Source organism: Lathamus discolor, chromosome 2, assembly GCF_037157495.1.
Source record: "Lathamus discolor isolate bLatDis1 chromosome 2, bLatDis1.hap1, whole genome shotgun sequence".
In the NCBI taxonomy this organism is placed as follows: Eukaryota; Metazoa; Chordata; class Aves; order Psittaciformes; family Psittacidae; genus Lathamus; species Lathamus discolor.
In genome coordinates, this window is record NC_088885.1 from 43,310,098 (window position 1) to 43,330,203 (window position 20,106).

Here is a 20,106-nt window from a genome sequence, read left to right on the forward strand (position 1 = left end):
GTTTCCAAGTTCAGCTGTCTTGTTGCAAACGCAGGTTGATCATACCGTGTAATCTATGAGCATTAGATATGACAACTATGCTAACTTAACAACTCAGCAAAGAAGTGTCTTCTCTTACTACAAAAAAATAATGAAACTATGCTTGTCAGTAGCTCACCTCTCCTGGAAATGCTTTGAAGGGATCAAGCCTGCTCTGGGATTGGCATCGCCTTCATGTTTGGCCTGCCACCAGGTTGCATCATCCTGGCTCATGATCTGAAGGATATCTCCTTTTCTGAAAGCGAGTCCAGCTTCTTTACAAGGAATTGCTTTATCCTCATTAGGATCGTAGTCAAATAGAGCTCTAATAAACATCTGAAACAAACAGTGTTTTATCTTTAGAATCAAAATATTAAATGCAATCCAATTTTACTTATGCTGTTCAAACCCACTGAATTTAATAATGTAAAGCAATAAACATTAACTGCTGTGAAACATCCTGATGGACATCAAACATAGAAGTTCATATGCAAATTTTAAATTCATTGCTTCTGCAACCACAACCCCAATGTAGTAAAGCCTCTATGATCTGAGGCAAACAGATCTATAAAGGTGAGTTGTGTGCCCATATGGGGAACAGAAGAGAAGATACTTTTGAACCAAGGTGTTATCAAGTGTCTTCTACCAAGTTTATGATGGATGAAAAGGAGTACTTGGAAGCAAGCCTGGTCCTCTAAGACAACATAAGATTACTTATGTCGACTTTACAGCTGTAGAGTTAAGGCTTAAGAACCATGTTACACCCACTTGTAAATCCAGCACATGAATACTGAAGTGTACAGTGTGCTACACATTGTCACATTAGGAAAATTAAAGGAATTAGGAAAATCTGGAGGAATAAATCACATTCTTGGTTCTGGCATCCAAGCAAACAATATATATCCTCAGCAGAACAGTTACTGCAATAGTTTCTGAAATAGTCTCGCCTACCTTGCCTTCCTTCACTGGCACTTCTTCCTTCACACTAGGTATGATTTTAAATGTAATTGCTCCTTGAGACTGAGCCTGGTGAATGTTTGAAAAGAAAATACACTGAGAATAAAGCTGTACATTTCAAAGAACTCTTAAAAAGGAAAATAAATGCAAATTAACTTAAAAATACTCAAATACAATGACCTGATCCTCTCCCAAGCAAGATCTGTGGAGTCTGACAGCTTCACCATACCAAATATTGCACTGCAAAGATTAAAATGTTCTCTTGAAATGCTCCATTTTATTTACTTCACTGATGGGCAGAGATGGACTGTTAAAACCTGCATGTTTCAGAAGTCCCACTTCTGCACTGAAAGCAGGAGCAAATGCTACAGCTAAAATATATGCATTTTAAAAGGAACTGCTGGACTCCTGGCACAGTTTGGACATCCCTGGAAAAATCCAACTAACATTTCATTTTTAAAAAAAAGAAAAAAAAAAAAAAAGAAACAGAGAAACAGTCAAACAGGCTTGTGCCATATTTATCATACAGAACTATTGGGGGGGATTTATTCTTTTGGCAACTTTAAGAAACAGAAAAGAAAAACATATTTGAATAGATTACGTGTACTAAATGGAAAAAAAACCCTCCACTATAAATCTTAAAACAAGTTAGCCATCATCAACCACCTCATCCATTCATCTTTCCCTATATCCCACTTAAAATGTGTCTGGCTGCATTTTATTTATTAACCACAATATATTCCCACTGCCTCAGTGACATTTTGCTATTGAAGGAAGTGCTAATCAGCTGGAGCCTCTGCTACTATTGCATGCAGCCGACAAGTTTCATAAAACTAGCAGAGTGCAACAGACAGCCAACGATTTAAGCAAAATGGAAACAGGCCCGTCCACTACCAAGCGAGACATACTTCTGCCGGCATGTCTGCGATCCAAGAGCTCACTGTTTGACAAGCAGCAGCCAAGTTCTTATTTCACCAGCCGTAGGACTGGAATCAATAATTCTGTTACTTTTGAAACAAGCTCTAACTAGCGTTTGATGTTTATATTGTACCTCAAGGAGGTAAATGGGGAAATTGTTCACACCTTTTCCTAGTGCTATTGTATTTCTAGAGATTTTTCAATATTAATTTTTGGAGGGAAATATGTTTCTATAGGGAATACAAAACCATAAAGCAAGTATGAATATCAGCAGACTAAAACTTGAAATTAATCATCTTGGTTAATGAACCAAAACTGTGAGAGAGCCACTCAATTCAGCAGGACAGCAAGGCATTTATGTATCTAGAAATTCCTCCACCATGAATATAAAGAGCTGTCATGACCCTCATTGGTTTCTTAGTAAAATAATTAAATATTTCTGAAAAAGTCTAAATTACTTAATTTGCAATAGTCCTCCATAACTGAGTAATTAGGTTGGCTTTAGAGGCTGTGTAGTTCAGAGGAGTGCAAACATAATCATATATATGGCTACATACTGCAAATCTATGTAAAACATAATCTTAATATACCAGTTATACAGTCTATTAAGTACATGTATTATGAATTAATTTTCACATGGAGTTAACACTTTACTAACGAATAAATTTAAAATAGTTTTAATTCAACAGATCATGGTGAGCCTTAAAAACTGTAGATTATACACTGAGGTCTGCAACATTCTGCAACACATTTATAGCCATATTATCATCATTAACTCTTTACAAGTAATCTGTAATGGCATATATATATGTAATGCACAGAAAACAATTCTTTAAGAGAAATGAAATAGAGGTTTGTAAATGATGGCACTGAAAGAAAAGGCATTATTGTAGAATATACTTTTTTTCTAAGAAATACACCAGAAACCATAAATGTAATTACTTATTCTTCACTCCCCTATCTTAATTTTAAAACTTCTGGTATTTACCAAAATGTGTATTATTTCTTCAGGTTTTTTGTCATCCACAGGAATCCCATTGACTTCCCTCAATTCATCACCAACATGAATAAGACCTACAGAAGACAAAGAGGAGCTGGTAAAGTGTAGCTATGTATTTATACAAAAAATGCCATTAACATCCAGCTTTTTTTCTCCCTTGTTCATCTGCTTTAAGCTCTAATTTAAAAGCAGGAATGTCTGGTGAATACAACAACAGCTACTGTCCTCACCGGTTTGAGATGGTTGGTTTACTCACCTCCCTTCCTTCCTCTTGAAATTAGTTCTCTATGACTTTTCCAAGCTTCTATGCAGATGTTTGAAAAATGTCTGTGCCAATTCTTTTCCTACTCATACTACTTTCTCATTGCTACACAGCTGCAAGTACCACAAGGATCACTGAGGCTGTGACTGCTAATTTGTGGCACAAACGCTTGCTAATTTAGCAATATATACATCTAGACTTACTCCATTACCCCATCTAAGTGTGAAACACAGCTGTCCTAGAGTCTCTTCAGTGAAAAGAAGCACTTTACAGTATAATCCAGGACTATCTGCTTGAGTTCTTGCAGACTTTGAGCACCCCAAACTAAACAATGGCAGTCAAGGATGTTTTTGCAGCTAAAACTCCAAATGGATGTCCAAATCAAAAACAATGCAACCATCCCGAGTTCATCCACCAGCAAGCTGTAATCTTGGCATATACCATAATTTCTAAGTGGATGTGTTCAAGTGGAAACAAACCATGAAACATTTAAAAAATACCCCTGTACCTGCTAACTGAAAGATAACTTGTTGCAACTGAATTGGGGAAAAAATTTAGAATACTTTCACCAGTATTCAAATATTGCTTTGGAAAACTGTCCAGACCCCAGGTATTTTCATTTGTGATACTATTTAATTTCTATAACATATGCCATTTTAGCTCATCTTGTTCAGGTTCTAGAACTTGAATGGCTAGTGCCAAGCAGCAACACCTTACCACTTCTGTCTGCAGCTCCCCCACGCATTATCCTGGCCACCACAATTGCACCAGTCTGTTCATCCCTTTTAATAGTAGCTCCCTTGGGTAAAAAACAAACAACCAACCAACAACAAAGTTATTTGGTTAATCCCACCATAATTTTCATTCAATACACTAAAAGACATTTGGTATGTAAAACCGCAAAAAGTTGACATTACGTTGATATGTGAATAAACCAGAAATTATACTTGCCTATGAAAAGAATATATAAAACACACTGCTCTATTACCATCCTCTTATAATGTGACCTTTTTTCCATTCAGGAGTAGCTTATAGAATCACAAAACTGTTTGGGCTGGAAGGGACCTTAAAGCTCATCTAATTCCAACCCCCTGCCATGGGCAGGGACATTTTCCGCTAGACCAAGTTGCCCCATCCAGCCCCGGCCTTATGCATTCTGTATGTACACAGCTTTTTTAAAAAAGGACAAATAATAGAAAAAGTTTACTTTTCAACTTAACATTAACTGCAGTGTAGTTTACATGCTGCTAGAACTGTATTAAACTACTGCTGAAACTTGATAAATTGCTGTTCCTATGTTAAAAAAGTTCATGTTACATACTATGGGCACAAAAAGTTCATACGTTTGTAATTATTACATTTTATGCTTAGAACTGCTTACACACCCACTGATTATTATTTTGCTTTACAACATTACCAATAAACACGACTATGAGAAATGTCCCTGCACGTTGCAGCTCACCTGGAACAGCCACAGGATGGAAATGCAGAGGAGGGGAACATTTCCTGAGTTAGTCATGACTGTTTTCATACGTTACACAAACACAGCGCAAAGCATTTAGGTAAAATGACATCATAACATTAAATGTCCAGCTAACAGCTGTCTGGATGAGGAAAATGCCTTTGTAACTAGAACAGTGAGGGCGCGCTGAAAAGAGGCACAAGGTGACGCGGAAGACACAGACAGCAGCAGTGACAAGTGAGATGGTAAAAGGATGCAGAGTCACAAATCCACTGCCTATGCTGTGATACCAATCCTAGTCAGGCAGCCAGGAAGGAGCGAGGGGGGAAATGCTGGCCCTGCTCTGGAAGACAGAATCCACAGACTAATGAAGGGGACTTGAGCTTGATAAGTCTTACTGTGTAATCACCTCCAAAAAGGTTATATCCAGTATTTTTAAATAACAACATAAAAAAAAGCAACCCCTGGCCAAGTGCTTTTTACCTGCATAAGATTACTTTGCCATGTAAATCTCATTAAGTTATCTGTGAAAGCTCTAACTTTGCAATTCAACGGAGATGTTTAGGATTCTGGCAGCTAAGTCAATTTTCTGAACATTTCCGTATTTGTGATTAACGAATGAACAGTAGTACTTCACCTCTCAGTAGAAGACAGTGCTATATGCACCCTGCCATCAGTGGTTAGAATTTCCTTCTATCAGCAAAATGTTGTGCTTGAAGTAAGGTGTATCAGTACTTTACAAAGTTCCTTGAACAATTAAACTGCTTTTATAGCTACCTTCTTATATTTGTTTAGATTAAACATGAGCATCACGGTTATTGTAGTGACAGGACAAGGGGTAATGGGTTAAAATTTAAACAGGGGAAGTTTAGATTAGATATAAGGAGGAAATTCTTTCCTGTTAGGGTGGTGAGACACTGGAATCAGTTGCCCAGGGAGGTTGTGAGTGCTCCATCCCTGGCGGTGTTCAAGGCCAGGTTGGATGAAGCCTTGTGTGGGATGGTTTAGTGTGAGGTGTCCCTGCCCATGGCAGAGGGGTTGGAACCAGATGATCTTGAGGTCCTTTCCAACCCTAACTATTCTATGATTCTATCACAACTTCATTTGTTAAGTGTTTCATGAACATAAAAAGCTGAAATATCTATCAATGTGTAACAGGAGTGACATTTTACTAATTAACAATTTTACTGACTGTAAATAAACTTCTTCCCCTTTCCTTCTACCTCTAAGATAGAAAATACAAGACAAAGAACGGGAGATTAATTTATAGGGAGTTATATGGAAGCTGCATTTCTTGCAAATAAATGCAAAAATTTAAAAGTCACCACACAATATTCTCTTTGGATGAAACTTTAACAGTAGCCAGCACTCTCCAGCAAAATTGATATGTGGTGTTTGTGCATTTTACTATACATATTAAATTTCTACGTTTGAAATTCTATCCATAAGCAAAGTAATTCTGCAATTTGCTAGCCTTATTCTTATGTATTATTTATAATGTAATTGTAACAGTAAGCATTTGCTTGTATTACAGTTTTTAAATGAGTTGAGAGTTTCAAAAAGATAAAGATTTAGCTACAGCTAATCTCACTTTAAAACCTTGTGATTAGACTTCTGTGCAAAAAGAATTGTATACCATTAGGAATTTATTAAAGCATTAACCCCTCTAGCCTATATCTCAGTATTAAGTTCTGACCTAGCTGCAACAGCTATTAACTTGAAGTTTATTATTAACACCTGGAAAGTTACATCTGGTTGAAAGTACAAAGTATCTTTTTTTCTGAATATATCCATCAAAAATAAAAAAGCAGCATCAGGATGCTAGAGCTAAGTAGAAATACAGGACATTTCCACTATGTTGTCCATATAAAACAGACGCTCTCCTAATTAATCAGGGGAAACCAGCCTTGAACAGAAGGGCTTTATGCCTTCTACCTGGAAGTCAATGCTATTAAATGCCACCAAATGCAAAAAGCAAGCAATGACTTAGCCTTCCACTGTGATCACCCAGCTAACCTCAGCCCAGCAATGATGTCTGTTAATGGGTACTTCATGTCACTACACCTTGCTTTTAGTCAGACCCTAGAAAAAAAACCTTGTGTGCAATTTAAGATCACAGAATTGACACAGACAGCATCTGGAAGTAACAATACAGCTCTTGTCCAAGTGGAACAGTCACCTCATGCTCTTTGTGATTATCACTACTGGCACAAAATGAATTTTCCTAGCACAGATTAGCCAATTTGAAGGATGTCCCAGTAAAGAGAATGGGTCAATGGGAATTTAAAAACAATGCACAAAATCAGGTTTGAATTTACAGGGAAATTCTTTAACCCAAGTTAGATCATGGTCAATAACTCCTCTATGGCAAACTGCACGTAAATGGGCAGGCCCATGAAAAGCTATGTTTGTGTATTTTTGTTGCACCTATAGGACATAAAGAAAAAAGAGGGCTCCTTAAATTCCTCTTCCCTCCTAATTTAGAACACTCAAAAAGAAATCATCAAACACAAGTGGATTTTTTTTTTTTTAAAACCTGAAGAGCTGACTTTCTGAAAAAGCAGCTTCTCTTGTACTGCTGCCAGCTCTGCTTAAACTATGAGGTATATATAATCTGGCAAGAATTTCTCCTTATGAGATGTTCAGTACTTTCAGTTACATGTGCAGTGCAGCTCCTCATTTAGAGCTTTAAAAATGGAAGAAGGTTAGACTGGACTTTGAGAGCTGGAAAATATTTTCAGTGTTGAGAGCCAAAATGTAAGTTACCCTAAATGAGACATACACAGATGTAATAGCATAGCTCAGTTTAAAATACTTTTAAAGGGAAAAATAAGGAGTTTGGGAGCCATATGGTGATCAGACCGAGAAAATGTTTAAAGGTATACCATGCAAAAGCATGAAAAATAATACAAGCTCCTTCAGCAAGGCTCTTTCAATGGGGTTTGGGCTGCTGGTTTGGGGATTTTTTGTTGTTTGGGGTTGGGATTTTTTGTTTATTTGTTAGAGGTGGTGCTTGTTTTTTTCCATTTTTCATGCAGTAATACTGATTGGTGAGCACCACTCAGGGTTTCATAGACATGAGCTTTATTACTTCATCCATTTATCTGCTGGTTCCAGAATCTAAACATTATAAACCTTTATATTTAAAGAAAGACTGGCCTGTAAAATAAATTACTAAAAAGAGCGTTGGAAACATCAGTAACATATTTTTTTGCAAATAGGTTTTTGCATACCTTTCTGTTAAATAAAAGCACGTGCAGGTGTTGAATGCAAATAAGTACTTCAGTAAGCTTTATTTCATGCTCTATTGAAAACGCAAATACATTTACCATCTTAAGGTAAACTTAAGGTAAGTAACTATACTTACTTCACTTATAGTGAAGAGTTATTTAAAAGTTGATGCCATTTACATGTAGACTATGCACACTAAAGCTATCCCTACACTCAAATTAATCCCACCTATAAAATAGTTGGGTTCATTCACTGGTAAGAACCAAGCTAAGGGGACTCAGAGTGAGAGGCAAGGAAGAGCTGTAGAATCTGCACAAACAAACCATGTAGATGCTTTTAAAACACCATAACTCATTTCTCCCAAGTTCAGCTATGGAAATCAGGTATCTAGCTCAAGCCAAGTGTCTAGGCTTCTCCTATAGTTAATGAAAACAAAATAAATTAGGCAACTCCAGGGAATGAATAATCCTCTCATTAGGGTAGGCTTCTTACATAGATAGCGTGGTTTATTCTCTAGATCTGCCTATTTTTCTGTTGACTACAGACACAGCATAAAGATGAGTTTTCAAATTACTAGATTTATGTGGAATGAATCTATGTGATGAAAAAGCAGCCGTCTTAACATGAAGAAGCATCCTAATCAAAGTAACTGCATGACAGCTGTAACAAACCTGGAATAACATCTGGGAGCTGGAAGCAGTGAGAGGCCAAGAACTGAACTCCTGGTAGTGTGCCTGTACATCTTGGATGTCAGGAGTCCTACCCAGAGACAGGGCTGAAAAAGCCCTGAAGAGGTATGTGAAAGTAAAACCCCTCCAAACTATCTGATAAAAGGGCAAATTATAGCCAGATGAATTCTGGACAGTCTCTGAAAAGAGATGTTTCTCTTTGCATAAGGTTCAGAGATGATCTGAATTACTTCATTGAGATAAACTTCCTAACACAATTTCACCTGACTTGAGCAAGACACTGCTAGAATGGCATTTACTAATAGACCATTTAGGAAAAACAAACACAAACAAACAAACCAACTGTAAAAGGATTAGCAAAACGTTTAATCACCTCTTCCAAAAAACTGGATGAAAGTTCAGCACTGACTTCTGAACTGATGAAAACTGGCAAACAGAAGGCCATCCCACAAACCATGTGTTTTCCTCTCTTTTCAGATGATTACTGCTGGGAATTCAAGCACTTAACTTGAGGAAAGGTATGAACAAGTACAAGAGTAAATGTGGTGGAGTTTTATATAAAAATGGTCACCATACATATTCCAAAGAAGTTAAGAGAGTGCCTCATTCGCTTCACAGAGACTACTGTTGAAAGTCATCCAAAGGAGATACCAAATTCAAGAAAGCCCAGGGCATGCAACTGATGTAAAGCTTACTACTTTGCAGAAAAACAACCTCTATTGTTTGTGTACAAATAGAGAATGATAATCTATTTGAGGTGAAAGAAAAGTTCTAAGAGTTCTGTATCTTCAAGTCAAGAACTCAGACAATCTCTATCCCAGCAGAAATACTGTAAGGTGCTTCAATCTCAAACTCAGTAGCAAGTATCCTGATATAACGATGGAGGTGGAAGTCAGAGAACAGTGAATAGATAAACCAAACAAACAGAGACTCTTTGAGCTGTACTAAGAATAGCCAAGAGTTTAGAACGAGCGCCGAATGAAAAGCCACTAAAAAGATATGCAATTTTATATAGTTTAACAAACGTATATCATGGCATATATTTTCTTTAGTAAACTAACTGCATACTGCATAAATGCAGTAGATCTAATATACGCAGCATAAACCTGTTGTTATTTATTCTGCTGTGCCATATTTTGGTAAGACCTTACCTAGATTACTTTCCATGTTTATTCTCACCCTTACCTAACAGAAAAAAAAAATATATACAGAAGACAAAAAAAAAAATCTAGGGAAGAAGAAAAAAAATTAATAATAGGTTTGTTACATACAGTGGTGAAGGTGTCATAATAAGTCATTATAAAGCTGCTGCAAAGAAATTCATATTTGATGTTAACATTACTCATGTTAAAATGGATTATGCGTGGGTTATGGAAGAGGAGGACGACACTTACACACTAGTGAAATACTGCTGTTAATTTCCAGTCTAAACTTGCCAGGGCTGCAACTTGTGGCCATTGCCTTGTGTTTTAGCATCTTCCACTGTTGAGAAGAGTTGGACTCTACTATCCTTGTGAGCTCCCCACTCTCAAGTAGTTTGTAGGCTGCAATTAGCTCCTGCCCTTTGCCTCTTCCTAGAATAGGTCTATTACAGATTCCATTATAAGGTAGGTTTTGCCTTGGTAAATAAACTAAGCAGTCTTTAAACCACAGAACTGAGTTCTCTCACATTTTTTGTTTTCCATGGCTGCCATCCTGTCTAGTAAAAGAAAGTTCTAAATAAATAATTCCGCTCTGTTACCTCCTTAGCACAAGGGCTGTGCTAACTGTGGATGTACCTTTTAAGAGATTGTGCTGGGTTTGGCTGGGATAGAGTTAATTTTCTTCACGATGGCTGATATAGGGCTATGTTTTTATGTTATGCTATTACTGAGCAGCGGTTACACAGGGTCAAAGCCTTTTCTGCCCCTCACACCACTGCACCAGCAAGTGGTGGGGGTGCACAGGAGGCTGTGAGGGACACAGCCAGGACAGCTGATCCCAACTGACCCAAGAAATATCCCACACCATAATGTTATCATGGTCAGCATGCAAAGCTGAGGGAAGAAGGAAGTGGGGGGGATGTTTTGAGTGATGGTGTTTGTCTTCCCAAGTAAACATTACACGTGACAGAGCCCTGCTTTCCTGGAAATGGCCTGCCCATGGGATGTGGTGAATGGATTCCTTTGCTTGCACATGCAGCTTTTCTTTTACCTATTAAATTGTCTTTATCTCAACCCACAAGTTTTCTCACTTTCATCCTTCTGATTTCCCTCCCCGCCCCCATCCCACTGGGGAAAATGACTAAACAATCAGATGTGTGGGGCAGAGATGCCAGCTGGGGTTAAACCACAACAGACAAATTGGTATCTGGAAGTGTTCAGTATACCACTGGAGTAAATGGCTACGAGTGGAATTTGAGGAACAATCCAAGGATAATCTTTGGCTTAGGCAACCCTAACTGTCCCCTTAAAAGGGCTTAAAATCTGAAAAATTTTATGTATCTCATGTAAGTTTTCCCTCAGCTTTGTTTCCGAAGTTGCTCTTTATACAATACATTTTGTAATTTACAGTATTTAACTCACAAAAATCTTAGTAGCAAATAATGTTTGAAACATGAAACTATGTAAATTAAGATTTTTCTGACAATTTTCCTGACAAATGCAAGAAAAATCAAAGGTCTTTTCATTAACACCAAAAATAAGCCGCTCAGTTAGAACTCATTTCATACTACATGTTCAAATTTTTTCACACCTTTCAGAATTCATGCTCTGAGTATCCTAAAGCAAGTTTGTTTTCTTCCTCAAAGAATTTCTTTTATGAAAAAGAGGAAAGCTTAAAGCTGTGATTTAAATATTCTTGGGGAAGAAAAAAAAAAATGAAAAAGGTTTAATATGTTGAAACAAAGCAAAAACTTTCCATATGGTCAAACTTTTAATTATGCCCATGGGCACCTACAGTCAGTTAATACCAAAACTTATTTCCTGTTTACTGATGCCAGAAATACATCAAGAATAAAAGTGATAGTAAGTTATCTACTGTGGGACAAACAACCCTGTATGTCTAACAAAGGTGTCGCTCTCCCACAGTCATCTCAAGTACAAAATCACAGCTTTCTTAAAGTAACTTTGCAGGTATTTTTTCAGGACTGCTATCTGTTAAAACAAATACAAAGTATAATATAAACCAAAGCTCTTACTGGTCTGCAGGAGAAAAAGAATATAGTTAAATTTTATGCAAGATGACTTCCACTCTACAGCAAATAAAAATAACCAAATCAGTAAAATATTTTAATATTCTTGTAACACAACCTAGGCTTAGTCCTTTCATTTTTCCAGATATCCCCATGAAGATATTAACTTTCTAGTACTCATAATCCAAAGTACAACAACAGACATCTTAAATTTGCCCAGATTTCAATTCAAGTGTTTTAAAATATGTTTTTATGCTTTCCTTTCAGTGTACTGGAAGGTCACATTTTTTACATGAATGGTAACAGGCACAGTTCACAACACAGGTCAAGATTTCTTTGGGGATTCATTCTCTCTCTCATTTTACAACAAGTTCATGATTTGAATTCAAGATAAAAGATGAATACATTAGTGATATAAATGCTCAGTCTGGCCCACATATATAATGCTCAAGCACCATGAATGAACAAATCCTTATTATTCATTTCATGTGCTTTATTAATAAAGACTGTGAATGGAATTCACAAGTGTATTATTGAATGTTATGAACAAACACACGTAATGTCTGTCTGTCCACATTTCAAATTAATGTCACCTATTCCCGTTTATTATCTGAACACTCCCCACACAGTGCATAAACACAACACCTCAAAACAAAAGACAGGATTACTTACCAATGGTTCCCTGTTTTTGACCAGCCTGATTATTTTAACTGAATCTTCTTCCTCATCAATATCATCAGGCATGGGGGGCAAGACAGGATCATAGTTCTTCTGAGCAACAGTATCATGTACAGAGAGCAATGCCTGTAAACGTTAATAGTATATTATTTGACATCTGAAAAGTTTATGAAAAACAAAGCAGAGGATATCATTTATAGACTCTATTAGCATGACACATGTAGAGTGACAATAATTCTTATACACAATTTTAATACATGTCAAATTGAGGAAACAACTCCATAAAGTATGTTTTCATATACACAATGTATGCATCTAGTAAAGTGTGGATACAGAACACTGTATTCAAGCACATAAAAACAGCAAGTGCTTTGCACATTAGCTTGAAATTACAATTATTACAAACAGGGAAAAACCTGTCTCCTAAAGTAAGAACATAATTCTTTATGTCCTACATATAAAGTTTCTGCAATACGGTAAGCAGTCTTATGAAACAAATAAGCAAAATAAGCATTTTCCAGTACTTCTATTCAGCACTTCTGTTCATGAGATGCATGGTATCAAGCTGTTGCTCAACCATTCCCTTCAGAGGAGCTCTGGAAGCTAACGTGGATACTGGATCCCTTCCACATAAGCTCCAAATTATTTTAAGGATTTTTAATTTATTGTGGAATTAATGATTGAGATTGAGGAACACAATGCTGAAATGATTTGGTTTAGGCAGGTCCTTATCAACTATGTGTCGCATGTCTTGCCTCCCCTTCTTTCTCTGTTGCGTCTCCAGTTCATGCAAAGCTCAAACAATCAATTTTTCAAAGAAAAGTCTAACAAAGCCTGAAAAAAGGTTCAGTCTTAAAAATAAAATCATTTATGAACTTGGTGAAGTGATAAGAATCTTCAAAGTCAAAGGGAGTTAAGAAAGATCATTCCTCTAAGGCTCTAAAACAAAAATCATCATAATAATAATAAAAAAAGCTAAGATCTAAAATTCACAGCTGCTTCTAGATACAGAGCTCGAAGTTCTCTATTTTGAAAAACCTTCATTATTTATAATACCTTTTAAACTGGTAAAACATGTTTTAAGTAATGCTTTTATTTTGTAGTGTAAACTATGCATTGTAGCAGGAATAACAGCAACAGCCATACATACAATTCTATCTAATGCTTTCAGATGTTTCTGTTTCCAAGTAGTTGCTCCTGAATAAATCCCTGAATATCTTATATTTTGGCCTGGTATTTTTTCTCAGAGAGTCATTATAACAAAATTTGTAGTCTGAATAGCAGAAGTAATTTACAAATTGATAAACTTCCTGACAATAAAGCAGTTTGGAAAATGTTGATATGTTTACGATAAAGCAGAACACATAACATTGTTGACACAGAATATATCATCTCCATGACTGTAATAACAAATCTATCGTAACAATTACAATGATTAACTCCTTAGTAAAGACCAGAAAAAGGCTACATTTCTCTGATGTCAGTTTACTTTCTACTTAATAGAAGGCAGGTAATATTTGACTGAGTATAAAAATGACCAGAAAATGTATGCTCTTGAAGATAGTGAAAATGTTTTAAAAAAGCATGACACTTCCATTATGCTATTCCAAGAATTTTTTCCTGAATGGAGGAGACTAATGACAGAAAACGATTTCCAGGCAAAGCCACAATCTATCATTTCAAAAGCTGAAGGCAAAAAAGCATACGGTAATCTTGGAATTCTGAAGTTTAAATTTGAACTTAGGTCTTCAACAAAATAAACACAGGTGACGATGATGCCTGTTTCATGAGAATTTGTATTATTCTACTAATTTCTATGCATATTGAACGATTTGATAAAATCATTTCAACATACTAATTATTTCTGATATTCTTCCCTAGACAGAGTTATGAATTTGTACTATTACCATTAGAAATCACCAGCTCCCTCCCACAAAAGATTAGTTTTACTTTACATCTGAGCTAAAAACCTCAGTCTAGCAATTATGGTTCCTCCTAGAAATGTGTATTATGAAGCATTACATAGAATAGAATCATAGAATCATAGAATAGTTAGGGTTGGAAAGGACCTCAAGATCATCTAGTTCCGATCCCCCTGCCATGGGCAGGGACACCTCACACTAAACCATCCCACACAAGGCTTCATCCAACCTGGCCTTGAACACTGCCAGGGATGGAGCACTCACAACCTCCCTGGGCCTCACCACCCTAACAGGAAAGAATCTCCTCCTTATATCCAGTCTAAACTTCCCCTGTTTAAGAAAGCCATGCAATCACATGCAGTCCTCTTAAGATGGATGTGAAATATCAACAATATACTAAAACAAAAGTAGTGTTTGCTTTTACTTCAGGCTGCTTACAGTTCAGACTTCTAATACTAGTCTTCTTCAATTATGTTTTTCCACATAAAGCTAAGGCACATTCATGAACTGGTTTGATTTAATGAGGTTCTATATTGCAGTTTAAAAACAAACAGGCAGATAAACAGATGAATATAATCTAATGCACCACTTCCAGAGTAAAAGGCAGCAACTTAAAACATGTTCAAAAGAACCTACCCTGGACAATCAAACTTGTAAAACAGATTCTGTCCACTGCTACACTTAATTATGCCACCAGTGTTAAAAAGATACTTCCCTGCTCTGACTGCCAGACCAGGCTCCTGGACACCACAATGATGCAGCCTAAGTACTATAAACCAATGCCAATCAGTGTCTCATTTATGACACTTTTCTTCACTCACAACTGCAACTTACCAATCTCTTCCCTCCTCCTCCCAAAACACATATTAAATCACAAAGTACTATACTTTTCAAACAAGGTATTTTCCCCTAACTGTTGTACTACTTTGTTTCAGTGCAAAGATGCATATTTTAGATGAGTATGAATGTCAGAAATTGTCTTTTCTCAGTGTAGCTTCCAGAAGAGCTTCTGTCATCACAAACTTGTTTATGCTGTACACTGAACATGCTACGATTTCTTTCTTGCTTGTTTTCCATCATTGCTTCTTTTAACATCCTACTCTGTCCACTGCAGTCACTCTTGAAATAGTCAGCAGCATAGACATTGGGCAATAATTAATCTGCAAAAAAGAAACTTATACAGCCATTTTGATTTCACTTGATGTGTTCAAACAGCAGCGATTAGAGCCTGTCCTCTTGTGTTTTGAACACATGAATATCCATATTCACAGAGTAAAAGGACATTTCTTCAGCAGCTTCTTTGTACCATGCAGTTAATATAATTTATGCTTAGTCCAAAAAACTGTGTCTCAGACTAGACTTTCATAGAAGAGGTTGGGACTTTTTAAAAGCAAACAAATTTTAAGTGCCAAGAAATAAAACTTGGATCCTATGATAAACAAGATGTATTCAGCATAATTGTGCAGTAAATGCACAAGGCAATGTAAAGCTAGTAATGTTCTTTTTGTACGTAAGTGATCAGCTTATTCACTTCCATGACACTAAGCTTTACCTATTACAAGGCACTGCAAGAAGTGCAGATGATTTTTTTGTTTTGTTTTGTTTTTGTTTTCAAATACACAGCTCTTCAGAACTGTGCATGTATGATCCAAGATTTGGGCCATGTATATTTAAGCACCTCTGGAGAAAAAGATTTTATTTCAGCTCTAAGTTCTATGCTTATGATTCACTAATGTAAACACGGTCCATATTTAGAACTTGAAAGAAGGTATGATTCAAACTCCTGCACTACCTAAATATAAATATTGATGTTCAGCTAAATTCTTAGACATGATCTAGCTGGAAATGAAGACTTTCATCAGGCCTCTGAAATGTCTAATAACTAGTGCTATATTTTTCATATTAAAGCTATCACTGATCATTTCACAGTTTATAAATTGGAATTTTACACGATCAACTTACACAAAGAAAATCTGACAGTGGAAACATTCAAAGTTCTTAAAGTGTTCCAAAACTTTAAATGTTTATTTAAATTGAGAATGTTATTAATAAAAACAGTTCTATATTTTGAAAAATGCATATCATTCACCTACACTGACTACATTTTTGCTCCTCTACAACAATGACAAATTTTATATTATTTCTTCTTCTGTTTATATTTTGAGACCTGCAAGATTACAAGTAGACCCCAGTTCATGAATACAACTCCTTATGTTTTTTAATTCCATTATTAAAATATATATGTATGTCAATTTAAGCTTTACTTGTCAAAAATACGTTATATTTACTAGTCTAGAAAAACATTTTAGAAAACAGTAAGTGAAGAAGAGGGACAGAATTGACAAACTTTTTTTTTTTTTGCAGACTTTTTCCCTGTGTTACTTGAAAAAAAAAAAATGGGCACAGAAAATTAAATAATTCATAGACAAGATTATCAACATAAAATTTGTAGGGACTTGAACCAACTTTTATGAAAGCCAACAGCTGGAGCAAACTGTGACACTGTCAAACCAGCTGCTCGTTACCTTGCCTATTGTGTAGATTGCTGCCCTGGCAGCAGTCAGCAAATGGAACAAAATAGTCCATGACTTTGCTACCCCAGTTACAGCTTGGATCATTAGCACCAGCCACCTTCCCTGGCTGTTCAGTTTGAACTCTGTTGGGTGAGACAGGAACATTTTCTCCTGCTTCTTTGCTTTGTTCTGGTGACAGTAACTTCCACTGAGACTGGCACAGAGAAGTTAACACTGGAGGAGAAAAGTACCTTCATCAGCAACCACAGCAACATGTCCCTGAAATAGCCTGGCAGAGCTCATCCTCCAGAGAGCTCTAGCCATATTATGTTTTCCTTTGTGATAAGATTACAGAAGAAATACAGAAAGACAAGATGAAAATGTTGGTAGGGAAAATTATTCGAGACTGGAAGGACTGATTTACAAGTAACTTACAGAAAGTTAAATTCAAACCAGTGAAGTCATCCAGCAACAGATATCAAAGAAGCAAAACTGAAAGAGCTGGGAGGAGACTGAACTCACTGAAGGATAACAATTTAGACAAGAGTGGGGGAAGCAACAACCTTCTACAAGAAAATTAGTCTTTAAGCCTACAATCTGGAGTACATAGACTAGATTTTATACTGATGTACTGATGAATACCATCCCACTAATTCCACTCTCCAGCAAACAGATGGTAAAACAACCATCAGAAAAGGGCAGTGCATGGCAGTCTCTTAACCAGCAACACGGCCTGCAAAAGGAATACGTGCTACCCTAAATCTGATGCAAGAAAAGGGTTAACAAGATAACAAGAAGGCAGGCAAGAATGAGCATCTCAACAGAAAAGAACAATATGAGCTGAATTCTCCAGCTTGGCTGAAGTATAAAGCATAATCTAGAAGCAGAAGCAAGCAAACAGAACTACAGGCAGGAGGAACTCAACAGTGCTGCTCAAGCAACCAAAGGGTAGCTGGGCTACCACTGAACTGAACTGTTTTTTTGGCAGTAGAAAGAGTAAGTGAGCACACAAGCTACAGCAACCACTTATCAGAGAGAAAAGCAGTATTATTCCTTCTGGTGGCACAATAATCTAATGACTTTCCTACAGAAATCTGAAGTTTTCTGCTCTGAACAAAATTCCCAAGTTAAACACATGCAATACATAATGTTAAAGAAATCGGTTAACTCTCAAAGAAATGAACACTTTTTACTTGTACTACTGAAAATAATTTACAACATTCAATTGACACAAGCAAAAAACCTTTGACAGTGATGGTAAAAATTAAGGTCCTTTAAATTTTCTGTTTGCAATCAGGAAACCAATGGGTGTGCTACCTCATGGGAAAAAAACAAGGGTTAATTTGCTTTTTTTGCATACTTCAAATATTATATTTTTCCTACATATTTTATACAAAATCCCTGGAAGTGATATATTACATGAGAAGACAGCAGTTACGTTTGTACAAAAGAGAAAAAGACATTCCATGCTTCAAACTGTCCCATCTGTACTTAAACCAGAGTTGCCTTAGAAGCCCAATCTTGTCAAACTGGCAACTAAATCCCCTTCTCTTCCAATTTGACTTTGATGCTGTTGGGATTATAAAAGTGATTCTAAATATTTAAAACATACTGTGCATGTGTGGTTTCATGTTCTTAATATCTACCATATATTAATGTTCCCAGCATAGCAACATCTCAGTTGGATCAATATTCAGTATATATTACTTCTTCCTCTTTACAATAGCGGACTTTATTCATGACTATATGAATGTCCTTTCACAAAAGGGTAATTACGTTGCCTAAAAATGCAGTTTCTTGATTTCAGATTCACCAGTCTGAACTGATGGGTTTACCTGCAGCTGTAGCCAGACAGCAACAGCCAGAGAGAAGTGAACTTTCTGCATCTTCAGACTCCCGCTTCCTCTGGCTCATTGTTCACAGCCCCTAGAGATGCTTCCAAAGTCAAGCTATTCTCAGTGTTCACAGAAACACGCAGCCTGCCTGTGTCATCTGGTAAAGGTGTTAATATTCTTCCAGATGACAGGCCTATGTTTTTCCTCGGTTGTGGATAATGGCAGAATAAGCTCTGATTTTAAATCAATAGTGATGAATCTGAACAAAATCTGTTTTATATTCGCAATGTGATTCACGTAGCTAAAGTGTTCTTGAAGCTTTAAGCCCTATACAAGTAACTTCCAAGAGCACAAATACATGGTTTTCAGAGTGGAAAATGCTGAGACACAAAACTCTTCCAGTATCTTGGCAATCCTTGATCAACTTGTTTTGAAGAAGTGGCAGCATCCTGACAATGTTAAGTGTCTACAGCAGTAGAATATATCTTTTCTTGGTTGAAAAACACATGAAGACACCCTCCCTCCCAAATGATTCATGTGAAAATATAAACTAAATGAAAATAAAAGCTGAGGTTGCAGCTGCCTTCCCTGAAAAAGTGTCTTTTACAAATGACCCAGCCTTTGACAACAGCATGCTGTTTAAAGTCTTAAAAAGAAAAGGAAAAACATCTACTGATCAATGAGGTTAAAAGAATCTGGATTCATCAGTGAACTAGAAGGGAGGAGACTGCTGAAAAAGTGAATGGAAAGTTCAAGTAGAATATGGTCCAGCAAAGGAAAAGCAACACTGAAGGAAAAAGCAGTATAAAAAGATGACAACTAAAAGAAAAAAGAGGACTATTTGCTTCATATTGTTCAGTTTCTGCATTTTTTCCTAGCTGAATAGAATTAATACTTAAATGGGATATGATTTTATCCATACTGATTTTTTCCTCCTCCTAAATTACCAGCTTCGATAATGTTGCCGACTTTAATGCACTGTTTGTAAATGCTACAGTTACGTGTATGCAATTCAACATTCTTAAACGGGTTAGAGCTGGTTCCTTCATGTGGGAAAGTCTGTATATATAACCAAAGAATTTCTTTGATTTACTTTTCCAATTTTTATTTTCTGCTGCCAACCTGCCTGGCTCCACTTTTGTTTATTATATCTATCACTTTGTTTATTATATGTTGGCTCCCAGTGAGCACTCTCGTATCCATATGCCTAAGAAGACTGACAGACAAGCTGTCCATTGGACACTGGCTGAGTTATCACATGAGTCGGACCCGAGAGCATTTCCAGAGTAACATGATGGTTGTTGCTTAAATATATTCATGCAGTATTCTTTCTTCTCCTTTATATAATTTTATATCTACGGTTACGATATATTACATAGTTATATGTAAGCGCTGTCAGCTCCTACCACGTTTAGGAGTAAGCCACAACTGCTTTCTGATTTTCGCTGC

The 20,106-nt window shown here is 36.5% G+C and overlaps 1 protein-coding gene across 3 annotated transcripts in view; it reads right to left on the bottom strand.

The window, feature by feature from the left end:
* MPP7 (MAGUK p55 scaffold protein 7) overlaps window positions 1-20,106 on the bottom strand; it is a 156,229-nt gene that overhangs the window by 35,185 nt on the left and 100,938 nt on the right. For all 3 annotated transcript variants that reach the window (XM_065666648.1, XM_065666649.1, XM_065666647.1), the window contains exons 6-10: window positions 12,382-12,513; window positions 3,873-3,954; window positions 2,882-2,967; window positions 970-1,044; window positions 158-354 (exon numbers count right to left, since the gene is read on the bottom strand). In XM_065666648.1, the coding sequence (XP_065522720.1) occupies window positions 158-354; window positions 970-1,044; window positions 2,882-2,967; window positions 3,873-3,954; window positions 12,382-12,513 (572 nt within the window). The remainder of the gene's footprint in view (window positions 1-157; window positions 355-969; window positions 1,045-2,881; window positions 2,968-3,872; window positions 3,955-12,381; window positions 12,514-20,106) is intronic.